The sequence below is a fragment of the Pholcus phalangioides genome, unplaced genomic scaffold (assembly GCF_987345545.1).
Source record: "Pholcus phalangioides strain wild (caught in Gottingen) unplaced genomic scaffold, Ppha-v1.0 ptg000042l_1, whole genome shotgun sequence".
In the NCBI taxonomy this organism is placed as follows: Eukaryota; Metazoa; Arthropoda; class Arachnida; order Araneae; family Pholcidae; genus Pholcus; species Pholcus phalangioides.
The window spans coordinates 17239267-17260719 of record NW_028301628.1 but is presented as its reverse complement, the minus strand read 5'-3'; the positions used below and the strand labels follow the sequence as shown (position 1 = coordinate 17260719).

The window sequence follows — 21453 nt, the reverse complement described above, 5'->3', positions numbered from 1 at the left end:
CCAGTACCATCATGATGCATGGGCCCACCAGGGCATCACGAAAATTTTCCCAGTCGGGCATCAGAAAAACCACTTGGCCCAGGGGCCCATGATGCTCTTAAGACAGCCCTGATGTCACAAATATTAATTATGCACTGTCTGTGTTGCATTTTATGTGTTATGTAGAGTTTTTCATTTTACGGCGCCACCTGCGAGTGAAATTTACACTTTTTTTAATTCATGTATTTGTATATATTAATCAAAAACTCTAGACAATGATAAGTATTTTAGTGCAAACTTCACTTTTTTATGTCAATTAGTTGATTTGTTAATAATTTTTGAAATTTGCCAAGACTTTTTCATCAACCCAGTACTTTTTCTGAGGGGTGTACCACATCAAATGAAACAATAATAGGACTACAAGACTTCCAACAGATCCCCGCTAGCTTGAAATCTTCTTTCTATCTGAAGTCCTATATTTTTCCACCGAGTAAGAATAATATAGAGCGTGCACGAGGGGTTACAATATGAAGCAAAGATCCGGAGTCACGGGACTCTGGTCAAAAGGCTGGTCAGGGAATCTCGCTTTCAATGCTTTCCTTATGGCTATTCGTATGACGATCTACACACGCTGTCTTATTTTTGATTAGAATGGCCAACACTTGCGCAGCTTTCGGATGTTCTGAACGGTTTAGGAAAGGGGGACCAGTATCCTTTCACAAGGGAATACTTTTTTGCTTATTCCTCTTCTTATAAATTAAAAATTGGAATATTAAATTGACGATTCAATGGATTTCTGACGTAGTCTCAGTTTTTAACGATTCCATTTTGGATTTATACTCAATTAAAGTTCCAAGTTTTGGTAAAATTCAAATGTCATGAGCCATTATTAAATGTTTTAATAGAATTTTTGGCAACAAATGATTGAAGTAATGAGTTTTATTAACTTTTAATGGAAATATACGTCTCCGCAAGATTTGGCGAGCTAGTGAGTTTATTCGAGTTTCGCTCAACTTGAAGAAAATATGCTTTTCAGAATGAGGAATTTATGGCAAATATTTTATTTAGATAGAATGTAATGAAAACGCACCCTCTAGACAATGGCAGTTTTGCATAAAAATGTATAACTACCTCTAAAAATAGTATTTTTACCTCTCTTCACGTTTGAGATAAAACTATTACAGAAAACATTTTTTTTATTGATTAATTTGTGTTTGTGACGTATATGTGAAATTGCCCTCAAACAACAAAAATAAATAAATTAATTGATTAATTAGTTTTCAGTCAATATCTTTATTAGGACCATCTGAGTTAAGATCTGAAGTCACTATGTGTACCTCAGATGCTAACTTGAAGAAAGAATCATTCTAAAAACTACTTAATGCTTAAAAAAAATGAAGATTCACACATGTATACTTCTGGAGCGAAGAGGTTACACATATGTGACATGTAACATACATTTACATACTCTAAATTATTACATATATACGCTACATGAAATTTCATTTCTTATAATTTAGAAAAGTACAGACGATGAGGTATTATTGCAATTTTCTTGAAAAATTCATTTTATTCCTGAAATATTATGTAAGTGTTTACATTTTTGTGTGATAAGGTTATAAAAGGTTTTTCAGGAATGTTGAAAATGAAACTTTTATTTATTACTTGAATGTTTCATGACTGAATATGGTATGAGTGCGAATGTGTTACATTACATAACATAATATGATGCATTATAATCAGATACTTAAAATAAATGTATGATTAAAGTAATTTTTATGTTCTTGGAAGATAATTTTTATGTTTTAATAACCACTAGTTAAAATAAATTTTCGAAATTAAAAGTGACAAAGTGAATGAGAAGAGAAGATTTAAAAATATAAATGAAATAGGTTAATATAATAGGATTTAAAAACTCAAAAGTCTTAAATTATTAGGAATTATCCCTTTTGGAAAATAAAAAAATTCCGTTTTTCAATATTTGTTTATATTATATAGAATTGATTTTTTTTTTTTCGAATCCCTCCCCTCATTCTCTAAATATTTTACAAAAGAATGAATGAAATTCATTGAAGAAATGAAGGAAAGTTTTCCTTAACTCGATCGAGTCAAATTTTGTTACAACAACATCCTAGCATTAACACGAAATCACTATGTTCTGCGAAAACGAGCCAAATGTAATAGCGCAGAACCTGTTCTTCCCCGACAAAACTGCTCATCTTTTCTTCACGTTCGACAAGTTTTATGAATAGCGTGCGCTGTATATTATATCTTTAGTCTATGTATTTTTCTCATAACCAACAGGTATTTTATTTTATTCAACAAGCTAAAAAGTTCATTCTTATTTTTCCCTTGCATAAAACTGACAAAAGATCCACAGAGGCAATGGTTAAAAGTTATCATCAAATGATTCAAGCATCAAAACTGAATAATTGGTTGAGCATAAGTGATGAAAAAGAATTATAGGAAAATAAATACATGAGATATATAAATTGTGATTCAATAAAGATACAAATACAATGCCACAACAGACAAAATGCCCAACAAGGTGGCTGAAAAAAAAGATGCCCATAACAGATATGGATGTCAGAAACTTCAAAAATACAGCAACCCAATTAAAAATTCAATTAAAAACAATAAATATATACATGATGAAATATTATACAAAGATATATATACAATGATAGAATATAATGAGCTCCCTTATGTAACACTGCTCAAGGTACCAGATATTGTTATTTAGGATTTACATCATAGGTGATATACATTAACACTATGGGAAATTTGCTCAGACCAGAGAATGTTATCGTTATATAGGTATGGGCGTACCCAGCAAGGGTCAACTGCTCCCCCCTCCCAGAAGAGAAATTAAAGTGTAGTAATTATTGACACACAAGCATAGATGTATCAATTTAGTACCAGTGAGTTGCCCCCCCCCCCAGTTCAGATCCTAGGTACACCCTTATATATAGGTGGTTATTGTTATGGGGGGGAATCATTATACAGGATATTTTCTGTAAACTGGGTGATTCAGAATTGATCATTCAAATTTGGGAATGAGTGCAAAAGTATATGATACCACATGGAAAGTATGGTGACAAATGTACACATGACATAGTAGAGGGCACTTTGTGTCCACAATTTCTGTTCACATGCAAAGTTGTTCAACCACTGCAGCCATTGACCTTTGAAGACCAGACACACCCTGCTTCCCATCTCGAAGCATTCCCCATGGATGGGTGTATCAGGAAGTTTTACTATTGAAAGCAAGAACTGCTGCAGCCGGTTGTCATTCTCCAAGGGGATTTCACAGAAGTAACATGAATTGGTGTTCATTTCACAAATTTGCTGATATGCCCTCTAACATACAGTGGAGCAAAGTAAAACAGTTGAACAACTGCACAATTGTAGGAAGAATGTACCAGAACGTTTGCAGTCAATGCAATGACACTGTTAGTCTTGTATTCCAACAAATAGTCTCAACTTTGAGAACCTGATGTAGCTCTAATAATGATGAAGAAATAGATGTTATATTTTACTTACTAACTTGCTTGTACTGTATTTTTTCCTTTACCTTCTGGGCATATTTTACCTGTCTACATGACTTTTACAACCACACTTTCAATTATGTGAAGTCACATTCTTATATGCTACTTCTACTTCCCTCACTAAAAATCTACCACAAAAAACTATTGCCCAACACCAAATTTGACAGCTCAATTCTGAATCCCCTTGTATACATAATCAAAACCCATTATAGCTATGAAAGTGCGTAAAATATATATGTATGTATTGACCATACTTTTGCACCCAAAACATCATTTTTCCTCAGAATCTTTGGATATTTGTAACTATAATATCCTACAGGAGCATTTCCCATGAATTGCACAGTAATGTTGTTGCCGCACGATTCTCTGACTGCACGCTCTGCTGTCTACATGATAAAAAGATATGTATCAGTATGAGTATTACTCAATCGGTAAACAATCTATACATGTATATATATATAAAATAGCATGTCCTGACTGACTGACTGGTTCATCATCACCGAGCAGGAACCACTGAAGCTATAAACATCAAATTTGATCAATAGTTTCATTTCATGACGCAAAGACTCACTAAGGGGTTTTTTGAAATTCGACCCCTAAGGGAGCCATAAGAAGGTTCAAAGGTAACATATACATAAAAGAAAGTCAGAAGTTTTGTTTCATGACTTAAAGACTAAGAAGAGGGTTTCTCGCAATTCAACCTCTGGGGGGGGGGCGTCATAAAGGTGGAAGGAGGGTTCAAGGTTCAAAGGTAACATAGAAATCACGCAAAGCCGCAACCAGTGAAGTTCATGAAATTTGGTCAAAAGTTTTATTTCATGACATATTACTAATGTATTAACTTCTTACTAGCCAAGAAGAGTTTTTAGGAAATTCAACCTCTAAAGATCATAAGGGGTTTCAAAGATTATGTAGAAAAATCACTTTAGCCGAAACCGCTTTAACCAGTCATGAAATTTGGTCAGTATTTTTGTATTATGATGTAGAGAATCAATGAGGTTTTGCTTTTTTAAATTCAACCCCCCTTCCACCCTAAAGGGGGTGGGGTTCAAAAGTTATATGGTACAATCACCGCTGAGTCTAAATCACTGAAGCCATTAATATGGAATTCAGTCAGTACTATATTTTATAATGTAGATGCCCACTAAAACGGGATGTCAGAAAATTCATCCTGAAATTCGGTCAATACTTTCATTTCATTATGTGCAGGCTCAATAAGAAAGAAATTATCGAAATCTGAACCCTAAGAGGGATCATAAGTGGGTTCAAATGTTATATAGAAAAATCATGCCTAGCAAATACGCCTAGCTGGCGACTGACCCGTAGTTTCCGAGGGAACCGACCTAATAGCAAGACCAAAAAAGGTTAAATTTTTGTCCCAGTCTTTATGTTTATCACCAACATAACAGGAGATCATCTGTTTAATTGTCTTATTAAATCTCTCGGTAAGGTTTGATTGAGGATGATAGGGGGTTGTGAACCTTTGCTTGACCTGGAGAACTTTACAAGTTTCCCTCATAAGGTTTGATATAAAACAAGAACCATTATCGGAAACTAATCTTTTTGGAAAGCCATATCTCATACAGTACTCATGAACAAACTTTTTAGCAACTGCACTTGTCGTAATTCGTCTTAGTGGAAATAACTCTACCCACTTTGTGAAATAATCGACGACGACTAACAGATGCACGTTCCCTCTGGAAGAAACGGGAAAGGGACCCATGGTGTCAATCCCAACCATTTCTCCTGGATGATCAACAGAGGCCAAGCTATACATATGAAATTCAGTCAGTAATTCTATTCTGTAATGCAGAGATTCACTAAAAAGGTATTTTTGAAATTTCAACATCTAAGTCAGTGTTTCTTAGCTGGTATGCCGCGATATCAGCTAAGGGGTGCCGCAAGATATTATGGCGATAAATAAAAAACATGACAGTTCACTTAGTCTTTACAAAATTTTAAGTCAAATTAATTACTCTCATGCATGACAGACTAATCAGATAACTCAATCTGGTTGCAGTGTCAGCAATGTGAGCTTTGGCCTGAGTTAGGTATGGCTATCCATGTACGGCCCCGTTCAGCCAACACCATCTATAGCAGAAAGCCTCCACGAAAAAAGTCGTGACATCACTGAAGAATTTCATTTCACCTATAATCATTGGATATACTGCAAAAAAAAAAATTAAAGATATCGCATGCATTGACTTGCTATATCCAATGGCTACAGGTGAAATAAACTTCTTCAGTGACGTCGAAGCTTCGCGCGGAGACTTTCTGCTATAGATGGTGTTAGTTCAGCACACACGAGCTTAAGGAAAGAGGATTCGTTGGCTTTGTAGTTTGATGGTCTTGTGTGCTCACCCAGCAAGTGAGAGGATGTGGGTCAAATTCCCCGCAAGGCCAGTTGAAATTTCTTCCTTGGATTTATCTTCGCATCAGCCAGCTGTCGAAATCATCATAGTAATAGCGGAGTGTCTCATCACTTTCGGTTAAGCTGAAAGGGGTCATTCAAGTATTACGTCAGCATAATCTGGGAACGTTTCACGGGTAATTTTTGAGCGATGTCGAACCACACTGGGGGCCGCTTAAGTGCTCTAAAACTGTTCCACATGCCACTCAAGCGATCTCTAAATGTGCCACGGATCGTTTAAGTGTTCTGGAACTGTGTCGCGGATTACTTAGGTGATCTTTGAATGTGAAAGTGATCATTGAGGCCTACTTCAGTGATCTGAAAATGTGCCATGGGCCAATTAAAAACTCTGGAATTGTGCCACGTGTCATTTATGTGATTTGTAAATGTGCAGAAATTAACAGAATTACCATTGAAATTAACAGAAATCGATTATAATAACATATATATATATAAATATTATCACAAAAAATGAGTAACTTTGCCTGGTTTTAATTTATACAAAAATTGCCACGTTTTTAAGACAAATTCAATTGGTTGAATGGTCGACGCGTTTCGACTCTTCAATGGAGAGCCGTCATCAGGACTTTGTGGTCAGAATCCACACGAATGAGTCGTGGAAGAGTGCGCATCAACTTGCTAAATTTCTCGTTGAACTTTTGTCCCCTCTCTGCAAAAAGCATCGTTTCACAGTAAAGAATTCCTCAGAATTCGTTTCCATCATCCGCAGCATTCAACCAGATAACGCTACAATGATTTCCTTCGTTATCAAATCCATGTTTACTAACATTCCCATCAGCGGTGCAATTTCTTTCCTGAAACAACGTCTGCAAGAATTCCACTTCTCCTCGATTGAAATCGAAGAAATATGTCAACTCACCCAACTTTGTGTATCGCACAATTATTTTTCAGTGTTTGGAAAGTTTTACCGCCAAACAGAAGGTCTTGCCATGAGCAACCCACTCTCGCCTATCCTCTGTGACATATATATGGATTTTTTTTCGAAACAAAACTTTTGGAAACCCACCACTTCAAACTTTGGATCAGGTATGTTGATGACACATTCACTTTAGTTGATGAGACTGATGTTAATGTCACCGAGTTATTCAATTTTATGAATTCTATTGACCCACATATTGAATTCACCTATGAAATGGAAAAAAATAATATGCTGCCTTTTCTCGACGTGCTCATTAAAAAGACAGACACTGAATTTCATACATCTGTGTACCGTAAGCCATTTGCTATCTCCATGCCACCTCATGCAAAATCCTTTCATCCTCCCAATCAGAAACTTTCGGCATTTTCTTCTTTTGTTCATCGAGCACTAAAACTTTGCAGTGATTCAGCCTCCCTCCAGAATGAACTCAATATCCTTCGTGACATAGCTTCTAATCGGGGTTTTTCACCTTTTATCATCGACAAGGTCCTCAGAAAAATGACCCAGACATGCACCACGAACCTGCTCCCAGCTGACTCAAAACAGTTTTCTAATACCGTTGTTCTTCCATTCGTTTCTTCAAGTTTCATGATCTCTTCTATCTTCAAGAAATTTGACTTCCATACAATATTCCAGCCAACAAATATACTCACCTTTTCCCATCTGAAAGATCCTATCTCACCCTCCAAAGAATCTGGTATCTACTTCATCCCATGCAAGAATTGTGAAAATGGATATATTGGCCAAACTAGAAGAAATCTAAATATTTGAGTTCTCGAACACCGAAAGCATGTTGAGAAGGGACGGACGGATAATTCAGCTATTGCCCAACACTGTTGGCAACATTCACATTATTTTGATTTTGATAAAGCGTTTGTTTTTAAAAAAGCAACACACAATTCTGAATTGAATTTTCTCGAGGGATACTTCATCAGAACATGCCAGAATTTCCTCGTTAATGATGGAAGAAACACACCACCTATTTCGTCAGCTTGGACAGGCTTTATTAACCTCAGTCGTGACAAAACTTTCAACACTTTACAACAGATGGCTCCCCAATTCGCATCCAAAGACCACTCGAACGCAGCAAATACAAAGGTGAACTCTTCGGACGACCAGACGTAAACATCACTCTTCCACGACTCATTCGTGTGGATTCTGACCACGAAGTCCTGATGACGGCTCTCCATTGAAGAGCCGAAACACGTCGACCATTCGACCAATTGAATTTATTTGTCTTAAAAACGTGGCAATTTTTGTATAAATTAAAACCAGGCAAAGTTACTCATTTTTTGTGATAATATTTATATACATGTTATTATAATCGATTTCTGTTAATTTCAATGGTAATTCTGTTAATTTCTGCACATTTAAAAATCGCATAAATGACACGTGGCACAAGTCCAGAGTTTTTAATTGGCCCATGGCACATTTTCAGATCACTGAAGTAGGCCTCAACGATCACTTTCACATTCAAAGATCACCTAAGTAATCCGCGACACAGTTCCAGAACACTTAAACGATCCGTGGCACATTTAGAGATCGCTTGAGTGGCATGTGGAACAGTTTTAGAGCACTTAAGCGGCCCCCAGTGTGGTTCGACATCGCTCAAAAATTACTCCGGGGGGAGGGGGGCGCACGAGCACCTTATAATTTTCTTCCTTGAAAAATATCATATTGGTTCATTATTAGCCAAAATGTTTCATTTTTACCACATTTTATATCCTTGAGGTACATTCTGATGGTATATCTTTAAATGACATAAGATTTTATAAGTGGTTTTTTTTTTAAAAAAAGTCTCATAAAAGTGGCCTGAATATATATATTTTTTTCACATGTGAAGTATCTTAGTTATTTAAAGTTATTATATACAAAAGCCAAAATTTCTCACACAGGGTTCAAACAAAATTTCCTAAATAAAAATTAAGGAGTTTTTAAGGAGTTTCAAGCAGTTTTTAAGGAGTCATGGCAAATTCATAATTTACAAGTTTTACAGCAAAAAAAGGGGCGGGGCACATATACAAATTTATATATATTTTTTTTAATTTGCCAAACAAATTTTCCCTCTTCTCAAAAATATAGACGTAGAAGTGGTTCAGAAATTACAACTTTTGATTTGTTACCCAGCATCATAAGAATTCATAAAATAATCCACATACATGCTTTCTGTTGTTACCAAAGTGTACTAAAGCCTTCAAGTTTTAGTCAAAAATATAACTCATAACAGCATCACATAAATTATAAAAATTCTAAAAGTGATATTCATTCCCCCTCCAATTATTCAAAATAAAAACCACAGCTGACAAAGATTTTTCTTACAAAATTATTTATATTTGCAGCAACTCTTTATTCACCTCTCGCTCAAAGTGAATCAACACATACATAAAAATTCTTTAAAATTAAGTTTTTCAATTCTCCTCTTGTTTTTAAGTTATACTCGGAAAGAAATTGTTGCAAAATGGGAGCAAATTTCAGGACATTCAACACGATGTTCGGCGACTTAGCACTCGTTATTTGGCGAAATTTACAAATTAACACTCATAATTCCGGACTAGCTCTTTAATTCATTAAATGAATATTTTTTTTTCCCCACGAACATCAGGATTTGACAAAATGACGATCGATCATAGCATGGGCGTAGATACGGGGGTGGGGGGCAATGTCAAAAGTGGAGTCGGATGATCTAATGTACTGTATATTTTTGTATATATGAATTGGCATCATCATCATGCCCCCAGCAATAATGAATGTGCCCCCCCCCCCAGAATTCCAAGTCTATCTCCGCCTATGGCAGTGACGCTAAAACACCACTTTATCGAGAAATCTCTGACTTAAAGCTGTGAAATACGCCACTAAAATATAAAATCATATTTGATACCCTACGTTTTAAAAGCTGATATGGTCTGCTAGGAAAAAAGCGAAAAAGTATCAGGGCTGTTACTTCACATAGCAGCTCTGAGACCACACCCACTGAGCCAAGGCAGCAAGCACAACATCAAAGAGATGGAACAGCCCTTATTTTCTTCCAAACCGAGTACAACTCCGGTCTATCGCCATGGGCAATTTACTACCGGTGGAGTTGTGCCGGACGTACGAGTGTGTGTACCTAACAGTCTGAGTGTGTATATAGTGTTGTGTGTCAGTTTTTAATTACACCATCTATAGTTCAAATTCCAAATGAAGTGTAATTTTTGAATATTTTTGCTGTTGTAGACCGGGTGCTCTCTGTGGCGAGAGAGCCCTTGCTAATATAGCCCTGGTATAGTGCCCTCTTACTGTATTATATGGGTCACACAATGTGATTTTATACTGGAAATCAGACTGTTTAGGAGTCCCTGTTACAGTTGGTCTATTCCTCCAGCAACGTTGTTTTCAGTTCTTGGATCATTATGGGGGGGGGGGGGGTTGAAGAACTACACTACAAAATTGCCTCCCAAGAGCATCCCAAACATACTCTATAGCAGCATTTTTCAACCTATGGTCCGCGCCCCAGAAGTAGTCCATGACGATGGCGCAGATGATGATCCGCAAGTAGACTTAGCAATTTTATTCCAACTGACCGAAAAATTATTGAATTTTTGTAATTGAATTGTAACTACAAGAATATACTCATGGTTTAAAATAGAAAATTAGACCTTCTTTGGGTAACCATGTCAGCAATAAAAAATACGCGAAAAATACGGTGCTAAATATGGGACATAATTGTAAGGGAAAAAAGTATTCGTTTTCTATATTTTTTTACATCTAGATTTGTTTATTTCATGAAGTCGCGCAGGAAGTCGTCATATTGGTTAACTTAGACACGGTTTGCATGTCCTTCAAAGAAAGAGGGAGATATCACGTGATCCAAACAGCCTCATTGAAGAAAACCCAGGCAGCGCCGGGTATTATAGCTAGTATATTATATGATTAATAACATTAAAAGAATTTTCAAACACACAGTAATCCATTGATTTAAGCAAAAAATAATTAAATTGCAAAATTTAGTTTTTGTTAAAATGTAAGAAATACACTGCTGGCCACCCAAATTGCAACACCAAGAAAGACAAGAGATATCGCAACAATATTTATTTTGTGGATAACATGTTGACCAAGCATCAAATGATTAAATTTATAGACTTCTGTGAAGTGTGGTTCCTGCCAAAATCAGTAGCCAGAGTAGCCGCCATTGTTGGAGATCACCGCTGCCACACGCCTCGGCATTGATTCAAAGAAACTTTGGATGTGTTCTTGGGGTACAGCAGACCAAGTGCAACGTCCCTTATGGGAGTTGCTTGCCCGGTTCGAAATATCCAGCAATAAAGTGGCAAACGACAAGTGGAAAATGATTAGAAACAAACTTTCGCATGAAATATTATTATTTATTCAATTATATGGGTTAGTTAATTTTAACAATGGATTAGTATATCTTGGAGCCCTCTATTTGACGTTAGCAGTAAAGATACTGGCTCACCAATTGATGATCAACAACAGTCAACTTGTGCAGTGATCGGACATCCGATGTTGTTAGCTTTTCCGTAAATACCAGAGGAGTTTTCTCAGTTGAGAACCGGAACACCTTGATCAGTTCCTGGGGGCCTCTCGGTTGAGGGCCGGACCACCTTGCTCAGCTCCGGGGGGCCTCTTGGTTGAGGGCCGAACCACCTTGATCAGCTCCAGGGGGCCTCTCGGTTGAGGGCCGGACCACCTCGATCAGCAATGAAGAACTTTGACTGTGAAGATTGTTTTATATTTTGATTCCGGACCTGCCGGAAAACGGATTCAAATAATGTAGATTATTGCATTTTAACAATTCAGCCTAAGGCCAATAGATACGGTAGTAAGACGGTGAACCGTCCTACTAGAGGGCTTCAGTTGAACAGAACAAGATTAGACGAACGCAATGTGAGAGACAAAGAGGGAGGAATTTATACTCCCCTTTTACAAGAAGTTTGGGACCACATGTCCTCGCATGGCCTTTTCGCCTCAACAAAATTATCGAATTTGCATATTCATGCGTCACTATTATAAACATTACAATTTAATTACATTGGAATCTGGCAACATGACATAATCCGGAGAGCTGATCAGACTCTCCCGATTATGTAAACATTACTAACATAACAATATGAAATGAATTGTTCCGACGGAGGTCTGCAGCCCCCCGCCGAAAATAAGTGAGTACAACACTATATTTTCGTATCCGCACAACGAGACTTGCAACAACTCCCCCGGGAAGTTCTTCGATAAAAATAATTTAAACTGGGCTAAGCCTCGCCCAACTATACATATATTGGATCAAACCCCTCCACGAGAATAGCGGCATCGTCGTCATAAGGGAAATTAATTTATGTGGGACATCAGTAGCCCGACCTCTGGCCCGTTCTCGTTCGACAGCCGAAAGACCCCACCCGCCGACTGCCGAACTAATCGAACACTCTGGCCCTTACCGGTTCGCCAGTGGGTCCTCGGGTGGTTTCCGGTAACTGAGAGGTCCCTGGGGTCTAAAATAAGAAGGAATTTCCCACATAACGACAAGACCACCATTAACGTAGAGGGATCGGATCCCGATACGTTACATTCCCCCTCACCACGGAAGAATTTTTCCCCAAAAAAAAAATTCTATAGGTTAAAAAAAGTTAATTTACAGAAATACTTGCAAAAACTATGTTAACATATCACCTGGTATATTAAACTTCCCACTAAAGGAAAAGTTATCGACAGCCAAATCAGTATCCCGATTTTGTAAGTATCGCGAAATTTCAACACTGCTTCTGAATTTTGTCCCTTCGGGAGAGTAATAATAGACGTCAATACGAGGTTCTTTTTTCCTCTTAACGAGAACCCTTTGCCACCCTCTCTGAATCGGAACCAAAAACTTAGAGTAACCTACGGAAGATTTAATGAAATTCGTTTTCACCATCTTAGGAGTGGTGTCCTCCTCGGGATTTTGCCGGTTAAAGGACGTACTAGAGTTATTGCAATTAGCACTATTTAAGGGCGTTTGTGAAACATGATGTCGACTCGGATTACTGGAAGTGTGTTGTACAAGGACCTCTCTACTCTCAGGTGACTGCGGGACAGGCTCAAGAACGATTTGGTCACTACTAACGAATTTTTTCAAGTCACAAGCATTGACTTTATAGACATTATCATTGGATAAATCCACTATCAGGTAGACAATAGGTGAAATTTTTTCCAGGACTCTACACGGGCCGTCCCATCGTGGTTTCAACTTCGCCATAACATTGCCTTGCGCACTAGAACGGAAATGCGTTCTCCTTAATACCAAATCATCCTGATTAAAGGTGTGCAATAATCTTTTTTTGTCATAATATCTTTTTTGTCTCCTTTGTTGTTTTTTGACATTTTCCTTAACTTGCTTAAGTAAGTTTTCGGGCAAACTCACCCTTTTCCAAACCGGTATGTCCATAGCCCAGTCAAATGGTAAAACTAATTCTCTACCAAGAAACAATTTAGCTGGCGACTGACCCGTAGTTTCCGAGGGAACCGACCTAATAGCAAGACCAAAAAAGGTTAAATTTTTGTCCCAGTCTTTATGTTTATCACCAACATAACAGGAGATCATCTGTTTAATTGTCTTATTAAATCTCTCGGTAAGGTTTGATTGAGGATGATAGGGGGTTGTGAACCTTTGCTTGACCTGGAGAACTTTACAAGTTTCCCTCATAAGGTTTGATATAAAACAAGAACCATTATCGGAAACTAATCTTTTTGGAAAGCCATATCTCATACAGTACTCATGAACAAACTTTTTAGCAACTGCACTTGTCGTAATTCGTCTTAGTGGAAATAACTCTACCCACTTTGTGAAATAATCGACGACGACTAACAGATGCACGTTCCCTCTGGAAGAAACGGGAAAGGGACCCATGGTGTCAATCCCAACCATTTCTCCTGGATGATCAACAGAGGTTGACACCATGCCTCCCCATCGCCTCGTATTGTCGAATTTGCATGTTTGGCATTTTTTACAGGACAGGACAAATTTTTTTATATCTTTACGCATACCGGGCCAGAACGCGCGTTGTCGGCATCGCTGAAGAGTTTTATTGACTCCCATGTGACCTGAAATGGGATGCATGTGCATTTCAGTCAAAAATTTCTCTCTACATGGTGGAGGAATTACTAGCAATTTTTTATTCCTGAATCTAAAAAACAATTTTTGATTTTCGAAAAGGTAATACTTTTCAATTTTTTCATCAATTTTTTGTCTTCCGACAGATTTATCATTAAAATACTGTATAATATCTTGGTAATTTTTTTTCTGTTGAACAATTAACTCAGGTAAATCCAAAAACGAGAACAAATATAATTTATTATCAATTTTTTCCTCGAAATCAGTTTCGGCGGTGACAACAGCGGGCATTCTGGACAGGGCATCAGGGGCCTGCATGGTCGAACCTTTTCTATATTCAAACTTTAAAGGATATTCCTGTAGTAATTGAGCCCATCGACTTAACCTCCCCTTCAATTGTTTAGCCTCAAAATACCAGGCGACTGCCCTGTGATCCGTTACTATAGTAACAGGTTCTCCTGAAAACCAGGCTCGAAATTTATTACACGCCCATATAACAGCGAGTCCCTCCTGTTCTGTTACCGAATAATTTTTTTCTGCTGAATTCAAGGTACGACTGGCATAGGCTAACGGCTTTTCCCCGTCAGGCTCAACTTGCTGCAAAATGGCTCCAAGCCCAATTCCTGAGGCATCTGTGTAAATTTTTAAGGCACAATCTTTTTTTCTTGTGGTTAGAACGGGAGCACAAGACAAGAGATGTTTCAATTTTTCGAACGCCTGTTGGTGTATTTTGTCCCATTTGAACCTTTGCCCTTTTTTTGTCAGGCCGTAAAGGGGGTTAGCGACATCACCAAAATGGGGAACAAATTGCCGGTACCACCCGCAGAGTCCCAGAAAACGTTGCACCTGTTTTACTGTTTTAGGCCTAGAAAAACTCAAAATGGCGTCGGTTTGGTCCTGTTTTACGTGCCATCCTTCTTTGGTCAAACAGAGACCTAGATATTCCAAATTTTTTTTATAGAGATTACATTTGTCTGGCTTAAGAGTTAAGCCTGCTTTTTCCAAACACGAAAATACTGTTTTCAAGTTTTGTAAATGTTCCTCAAAATTCGAACTGTAAACGACAATGTCATCCAAATAAAAATCGGCACACTTACCGACTAAGTGGCCCAGGATTGTAGTCATCATGCGTTGGAACGTGGCCGGGGCATTGTTGAGTCCAAAGGGCATTACCTTAAATCGGTACATTCCAGAATCGGTTATGAATGCCGTTTTGTCCCGATCCTCTAGCCGCACTGGAACTTGCCAATACCCTGAGGCCAGATCGAACGTAGAGACGAATCGTGCGTCACCCACTCGTTGTAGAATTTGATCGATGAAAGGCAAAGGGTACCGATCGGGTGCCGTAATTTTATTCACCTTTTTATAGTCGACGACAAATCGCCAATCACCAGTTTTCTTTTTGATTAAAAAACACGGGGAAGCCCAGTTTGTGGAGGCAGGCTCAATGACGTCATCACAGAGCATCTGTTGCACCTGCTCTTCTACTAATTGTTTTTTCCATCGCGGAAGAGAAAAAGGGGATCGAAAAACCGGTTTTCCGTCAGTCACGATCTTATGCTCAGCAACGTGAGTTCTACCGGGAGTGTTTCTGAACAAATTCGGAAATTGTTTTAACAATTCAAACAAACTTTTTTTCTGATCGGAATCAAATTCCGATTTACTTACTAAATTTTGCATTTTTTCCTGATCAACATCTCCTTTATATGACAACAATCCTCCTTTAAGTTCAAAGTTTTTGAAGTCAACTATAATTTCAGTTTTACTCAAAATATCACTGCCGATCAAGATCCCAAATGGGACCCTGGCGAGCACTATCAGATCTGTGTGCACGACACTGTTTCGTATCTCCACTTGGGCCCGAAGAATCCCCACAGGCTGACAGTACTCACCGGATGCCAACTGAAATCTATCACCGTGATAGGGTCTAACTTGATTAGTGGGTGAACCAACCTGCCGAGCCAGATCGAAACTGATCGCTGAACAATCGGCACCGGTATCAATTTTTGCTGTCAAAATCTTGTTGTTAACTCTCACAACTGGATTAAGAAAACTAAATTTTTTACTAGGGGTCTTTTTACCCATGGATACACTACCCCTTCTCATGTATCCCAGGTCTAGTTTCCCTGATTCCCATTTGATTTACAATTTTTTACAATATGGCCGATTTGACCACAACCAAAACAGGTAACTTGTCGAAAAAATTTATTTGTCCTAAAAGGCCGTCTTGAAGGTTGTACTACATTTTGTGTAGGTCCCACACAATTTTTTCTAACTTCAGGTTGAAATTTCTCAACACAATTTTCACAAGATTCAAAATTTTTACGAGATTCAATTTGAACATTTTCACGCGTTGCAAGAAATTGATCTAACATTACAAATAATTGTTGCAAAGAATTAGGCTTCCTAACTTCCAAAAATGTTCTCACATTATAGGGTAATTGTGACATTATAAGTTCAATTTTGTCCGACTCCGGAACGGTTAAATCGAACGACTGAAAAAGATCTAACTTATGTAATACGAAATCAAGGTACGAGCCCGTCGAAAACTTTTCAGAGAATAAAGCACGAGCTAATTCAATCCTGGTATGATACCTTGAAAAGGTTTGTAATAACAAGCCCTTGAAACTTTCCCACGATTTATGGGGGCCCCATTTTTCCCATTCGTGCCTGCCTATCGTTTGCCACCAGGCCTGAGCACGACCTTCAAACGTGCTTACAACTAACTCGATCTTATTAGGAACACTGTAAAGATTAAAATACGATTCACATTTTATTAAAAAGCTTCTAACGTCTTCTCCACTACCTGAAAATATAAGACTACCAACACTGCGTTGGGTCAATGGAACCAAAGCATTTGCGGGATTTAAAGGTAATGCCGGGGGAAGTATTACATGCGTCTCGTTATAAGGATTTGACATTGTTGGATAAGTAAAGTTCATTTGTGAACCATTATTCGATTGTGAACCACTTAGTTCCGGTTCAATTTGTACACGAACATCATCACCTAAATTTCTAGGCGTACTATGATTATTAGAATTCATCTCTAAAATCAATGTTAAATATCAAAAAAAATTTTTTTTTTTTAGCGAAAGTACTTTCCACCCGCGGTTTGCCACACTTACTGAGAACCGGTCGAGCTCCCAAAATTGCAACGTCCCTTATGGGAGTTGCTTGCCCGGTTCGAAATATCCAGCAATAAAGTGGCAAACGACAAGTGGAAAATGATTAGAAACAAACTTTCGCATGAAATATTATTATTATTTATTCAATTATATGGGTTAGTTAATTTTAACAATGGATTAGTATATCTTGGAGCCCTCTATTTGACGTTAGCAGTAAAGATACTGGCTCACCAATTGATGATCAACAACAGTCAACTTGTGCAGTGATCGGACATCCGATGTTGTTAGCTTTTCCGTAAATACCAGAGGAGTTTTCTCAGTTGAGAACCCGAAACCGACCATGGCCCCCGCTCTGTCCCCATAGGGGATATAAGCTGGTCACCCAGAGGGTTTGGGCCATGGTGGAAGAGCGATGCAATATCCGGAGCACTAAGCACCCAAAGACCACCAGCGGATAAGAAGACAAAAAGTTGAGGTTACATGGGCAGGTGCATACGCACGTCGCCAGCAGGCCACGAAGGGGGCCCACAAATAACTATAGACACACATATATAAGATACATAAACATATATATACAAGCATATAAACACTCATATATATATAATATATACAAGACAGGCGACATTGTCCATTGACAGCAACGGGAATCAGGGAACTTCATTGTCTATCAGAAGTCGCGCACAAAGACACCGTGAGACAATCCCAAAATATCGCATTTCATGCCAGAGGATCATAGTCTGAGTCTGATGAAGGGTTGTTATCAGCTTGTGAGGGAGCTGAAACATTCGTACTTTGGCACTGTTTCGTGACTGTTAATTTATCTTCGTTTGAAATGACGTATCTAATAAGGCGCTTAATTCTTTCGATTCTGGAGTGTTTTCTCAGTAACTGTTTCTTCCAAGTGGTGTAATTCTGTGGCGTAGTAGAGCCAAAATGAAAGTCCTTGGTATACTCGCATGCCGTAGCATAGTGAAAGACGGTTCCCTCCCCTCCACATTTACACATGCTTGAAAACCTACTCTTATGAAAACGATGAAGATAGGAGGGGAAGGGGCCGTGCTCTGAAAAAAATAAAATAGCCTCTCTAGACCAGCCATAACTAGAGCATTTAACTTGTGGGAGAACTTCATATATCTTACGACCTGTTTTCGTGTCATTTGACCATCGCGATTGCCATTTCTGTAACAGATCATTTTGCAACTTCTTCATCGCCCACGACTTTGGAAGAAGGATGGAGAAATCTGTTTCTGGTCTTTCGGTCGCTCTTTTGGCTAACCGATCAGCTGCTTCATTCCCAGTATTTTCACTATGCGCTTTGATCCACGAGATATAGATATGTCTATTTGGCAGTAACAGGTCTCTAATTTTCCGAGCCATCATGTGGCGTGATAGGGGGTCTAGAACCGCATATAATGAAGAAAGTGAATCAGAAAGAATGTGTGTTTCTTTCTTGCTAGCGCTTGCCTGTTGCGTAGCTGTGAGCAGCGCAAACAGCTCCGCCTGAAATACCGTATTTAGATCATTGAGTTTATTGCTCCAGTTACTTATCTCCAAGTCATCCTGAAAGGTAACCATGGCCGAAGCCACTCCATGCTCAGTCTTGGAGCCATCAGTGTATATCTTATATTCAGCCTGTGGGTGTATTTCTCCTTTTAGGTCAATGCGGTATTCCTCCACAGATTGTGAAGGATGCTGGGACCATCCTGTGATTTTCCTTTCCATCTGGACGTAGGAAAGTGTCTCGCCATTCCCCAGCGTAACAGGAGTTTTCAGACGGGTCAAGAGGCTAAATTTGGCTTCACATTCTACCAGGAGACTGAGTGGGGGCAATCCCAGTATGACTTGTAGTGCATTTGTGGGCGTAGTTGAGTAGGCCTTAGAGATATATAGCAGATATCCCCTCTGAATTGAGTCAAGGCGCTTCTGTAGGGATACGGTAGCATTGGCTCCCCATATGGCGGCTCCATACACCAGAATACGTTGTGCGACCGTGATGTAAAGAGTCCTGCGCATCCTAGTGTTGATTCCCCAATTCCTGCCTGCTATGCAGTGAAGCCTCGTGAGTAGTTGATTGGATCTTGTGTTCAGCTCTGTGATATGGTCTTTCCAGTCCAATTTGTCGTTAAAATGGATACCTAGAATTTTAATTTTGCGGAGTCTCTTGATGAAGTTGTTTGACGAACGAATTTGTGGCGGACGTTTCCCTTTGGGGGAGACCCATAGGAAGTTTGTTTTGTTGGTGGCTAATTTAAGGCCGTTCTCAGTTAGCCAGTTGCTGATATCAGCCAGGACGCTGGAGGCGTTTTTACCAACTCCCTCCACCGTGGGGCCCGAGACCAATACGATAATGTCATCCGCATAGGCCTGGACCAGCACGTTATTTGGCCACTTGAGCTGGAAGATGTTGTTAAGTACCAGATTCCAATATAGTGGGCCAGAGCAGGACCCCTGTGGGCAACCTTGAGTTAATTGTTTCGACACTGCTCCACTGCCAGTAACTATTGAAACTGTACGGTTAGAAAGGATGTCTTCTGCTATTTTCTTTAGCTGGGAGGAAATTGGAGCCTCATTTAATCTGCTGCGGATAACTGGATATTTAACAGAGTCGAAAGCCCCTTGAACGTCAAGAGTTATGATTGCCATGTCGTGCTTTTTCTTTTTCTGTGTATTAATTTCTTGCTGAATGGCAACCAGAGCGTGTTCAGTGGAGACACCATGTCTGAAACCAAATTGGTGGTCATTGATCCAATTAACTTTGTCTAACTCGAATACAATTCGTTGTGCAATTATCTTTTCAAATATTTTTCCTACAGTCGACAGGAGATGTATAGGCCTATATGACTCAGGTAGGCTAGGATTTTTATCTTTTTTCAAAAACAGTAATACTTTACTGTTTTTAAAGTGTGTAGGAAACAGCAGAAGTCGGAAGCATCGGTTGTACATTACGCACAAAAATTCAGGGAACGTCCTGTTGATTCTTTTGATCAGGATATTGTTGATCATGTCTATTCCAGGCGCTTTTTTGTCATTTAGATGACTAATGACTCTTTTGATTTCGCTAGAAGTAATTTCTGGTTCAACAAAACAAATGCGCTCGCAGTCAGCTGTCTGGGAAGACTGACCTATTTCATTTCCTTCATCAGGAAAAATGTCGGAAAGTAATTGTTGTGCTTGCACGCGTTGGCTGTCATTGTCTGGGTTATATGAGAATATTTGAGGCGTAATTTTTTTTTGCCTTATAGCTGCCTTGAAGACCTTGCCGAATGGATTAGTAGAAGCCTCACAAAATTGTTTCCACGCTTGGTGTTTGGTCTTTTTGATAAGCTTATTATGCAAGGCCCTTCTTCGATGGAAAATCTCTTTCAATACACCTCTATTCTGATCGGTGGCCGCGTAGAATTTTCGCTTGCTAGACCGTAGAGCTTTTCTCGACATCTCCAGTTCTTTGTTCCACCAGGGTGCAGCTTCTTTGGTGGTTGTGGTTATTTTGAGCCACCTATTGCCTATTGATGATATTAAATTAAACGAATTTGAAATAGAGTTGTCTAGCTCTTCTCTATTTCTCGCATGATGTAAGTCACTAATGATATCAGGCATTTGTCTACCGAGAGTTTGAAGAAAATTTCTAACTCTTCTTTCAGAATTTGAATACTTGGCGATGGTTTGTAAATTAGCTTTTTCGGTCAGAGCTAGATGTATATAGAAGTGGGGACTCAAGCTGTCTTCATCAGAAATGCTCCAGTGGGTTCTCCGAAAGATGTCTACATCGTTCGTTAGCGTGACGTCAGGGCTGCCCGAAGCATCCTCCCAACTATAGGTGCAGCTGCCATCATTGAGAAGTGAAAGATGTTGGGCCCTGAGTAGATCTAAAAGTTTACGTCCCCTGCTGTCGATGTCCTTGTAACCCCAATGTATATGGTGAGCATTCATATCGGCACCAATGATTGAAGAAGTTTTGCCAGTTGTCTGGGAAATAATATTAAGTTCAGTGATAGTGTCTTCTATTTTTTGGGATGGGGAGGCGTAAGCTGATGTCAGAACTAGCTCTTTATTTGTCAAACAAATTTTTACGGATACACTGTTTCTGAATGTCAAGAAACTTGATGCAATTATTCTGTTATTCGGAATTATTATAGCTGCTTTACAATTTTGTGAATTAAATTTCATCCACATACCAGGAAGGCCCTTAAGCATTCCTTTATACTGCCACGGTTCCTGGATTAAGGCTATATCTATTTTTTTCTCAGAAATATGGTGCACCATAGTATAAGTGGCAGTTTCACTCCTGTTCAAGTTAATCTGAAGTATTTTAAGGTTTGTGGACATTAGTACTGTTATAGACTAGAATACGTAAGTTGCGGCACCCTTTGCCG

General features: G+C 38.8%; 1 protein-coding gene across 8 annotated transcripts in view; it reads right to left on the bottom strand.

Moving 5' to 3' along the window:
• Positions 1 to 21453, bottom strand: part of mRpL46 (mitochondrial ribosomal protein L46) — a 101022-nt gene that overhangs the window by 1999 nt on the left and 77570 nt on the right. For 6 of the 8 annotated variants that reach the window (XM_089254680.1, XM_089254682.1, XM_089254683.1 and 3 more), the window contains one exon: positions 3782 to 3913. The exons of the other annotated variants lie outside the window; for them this stretch is intronic. In XM_089254680.1, coding sequence (XP_089110806.1) covers positions 3782 to 3913 — 132 coding nt within the window. The remainder of the gene's footprint in view (positions 1 to 3781; positions 3914 to 21453) is intronic. 8 annotated transcript variants of the gene reach the window in all.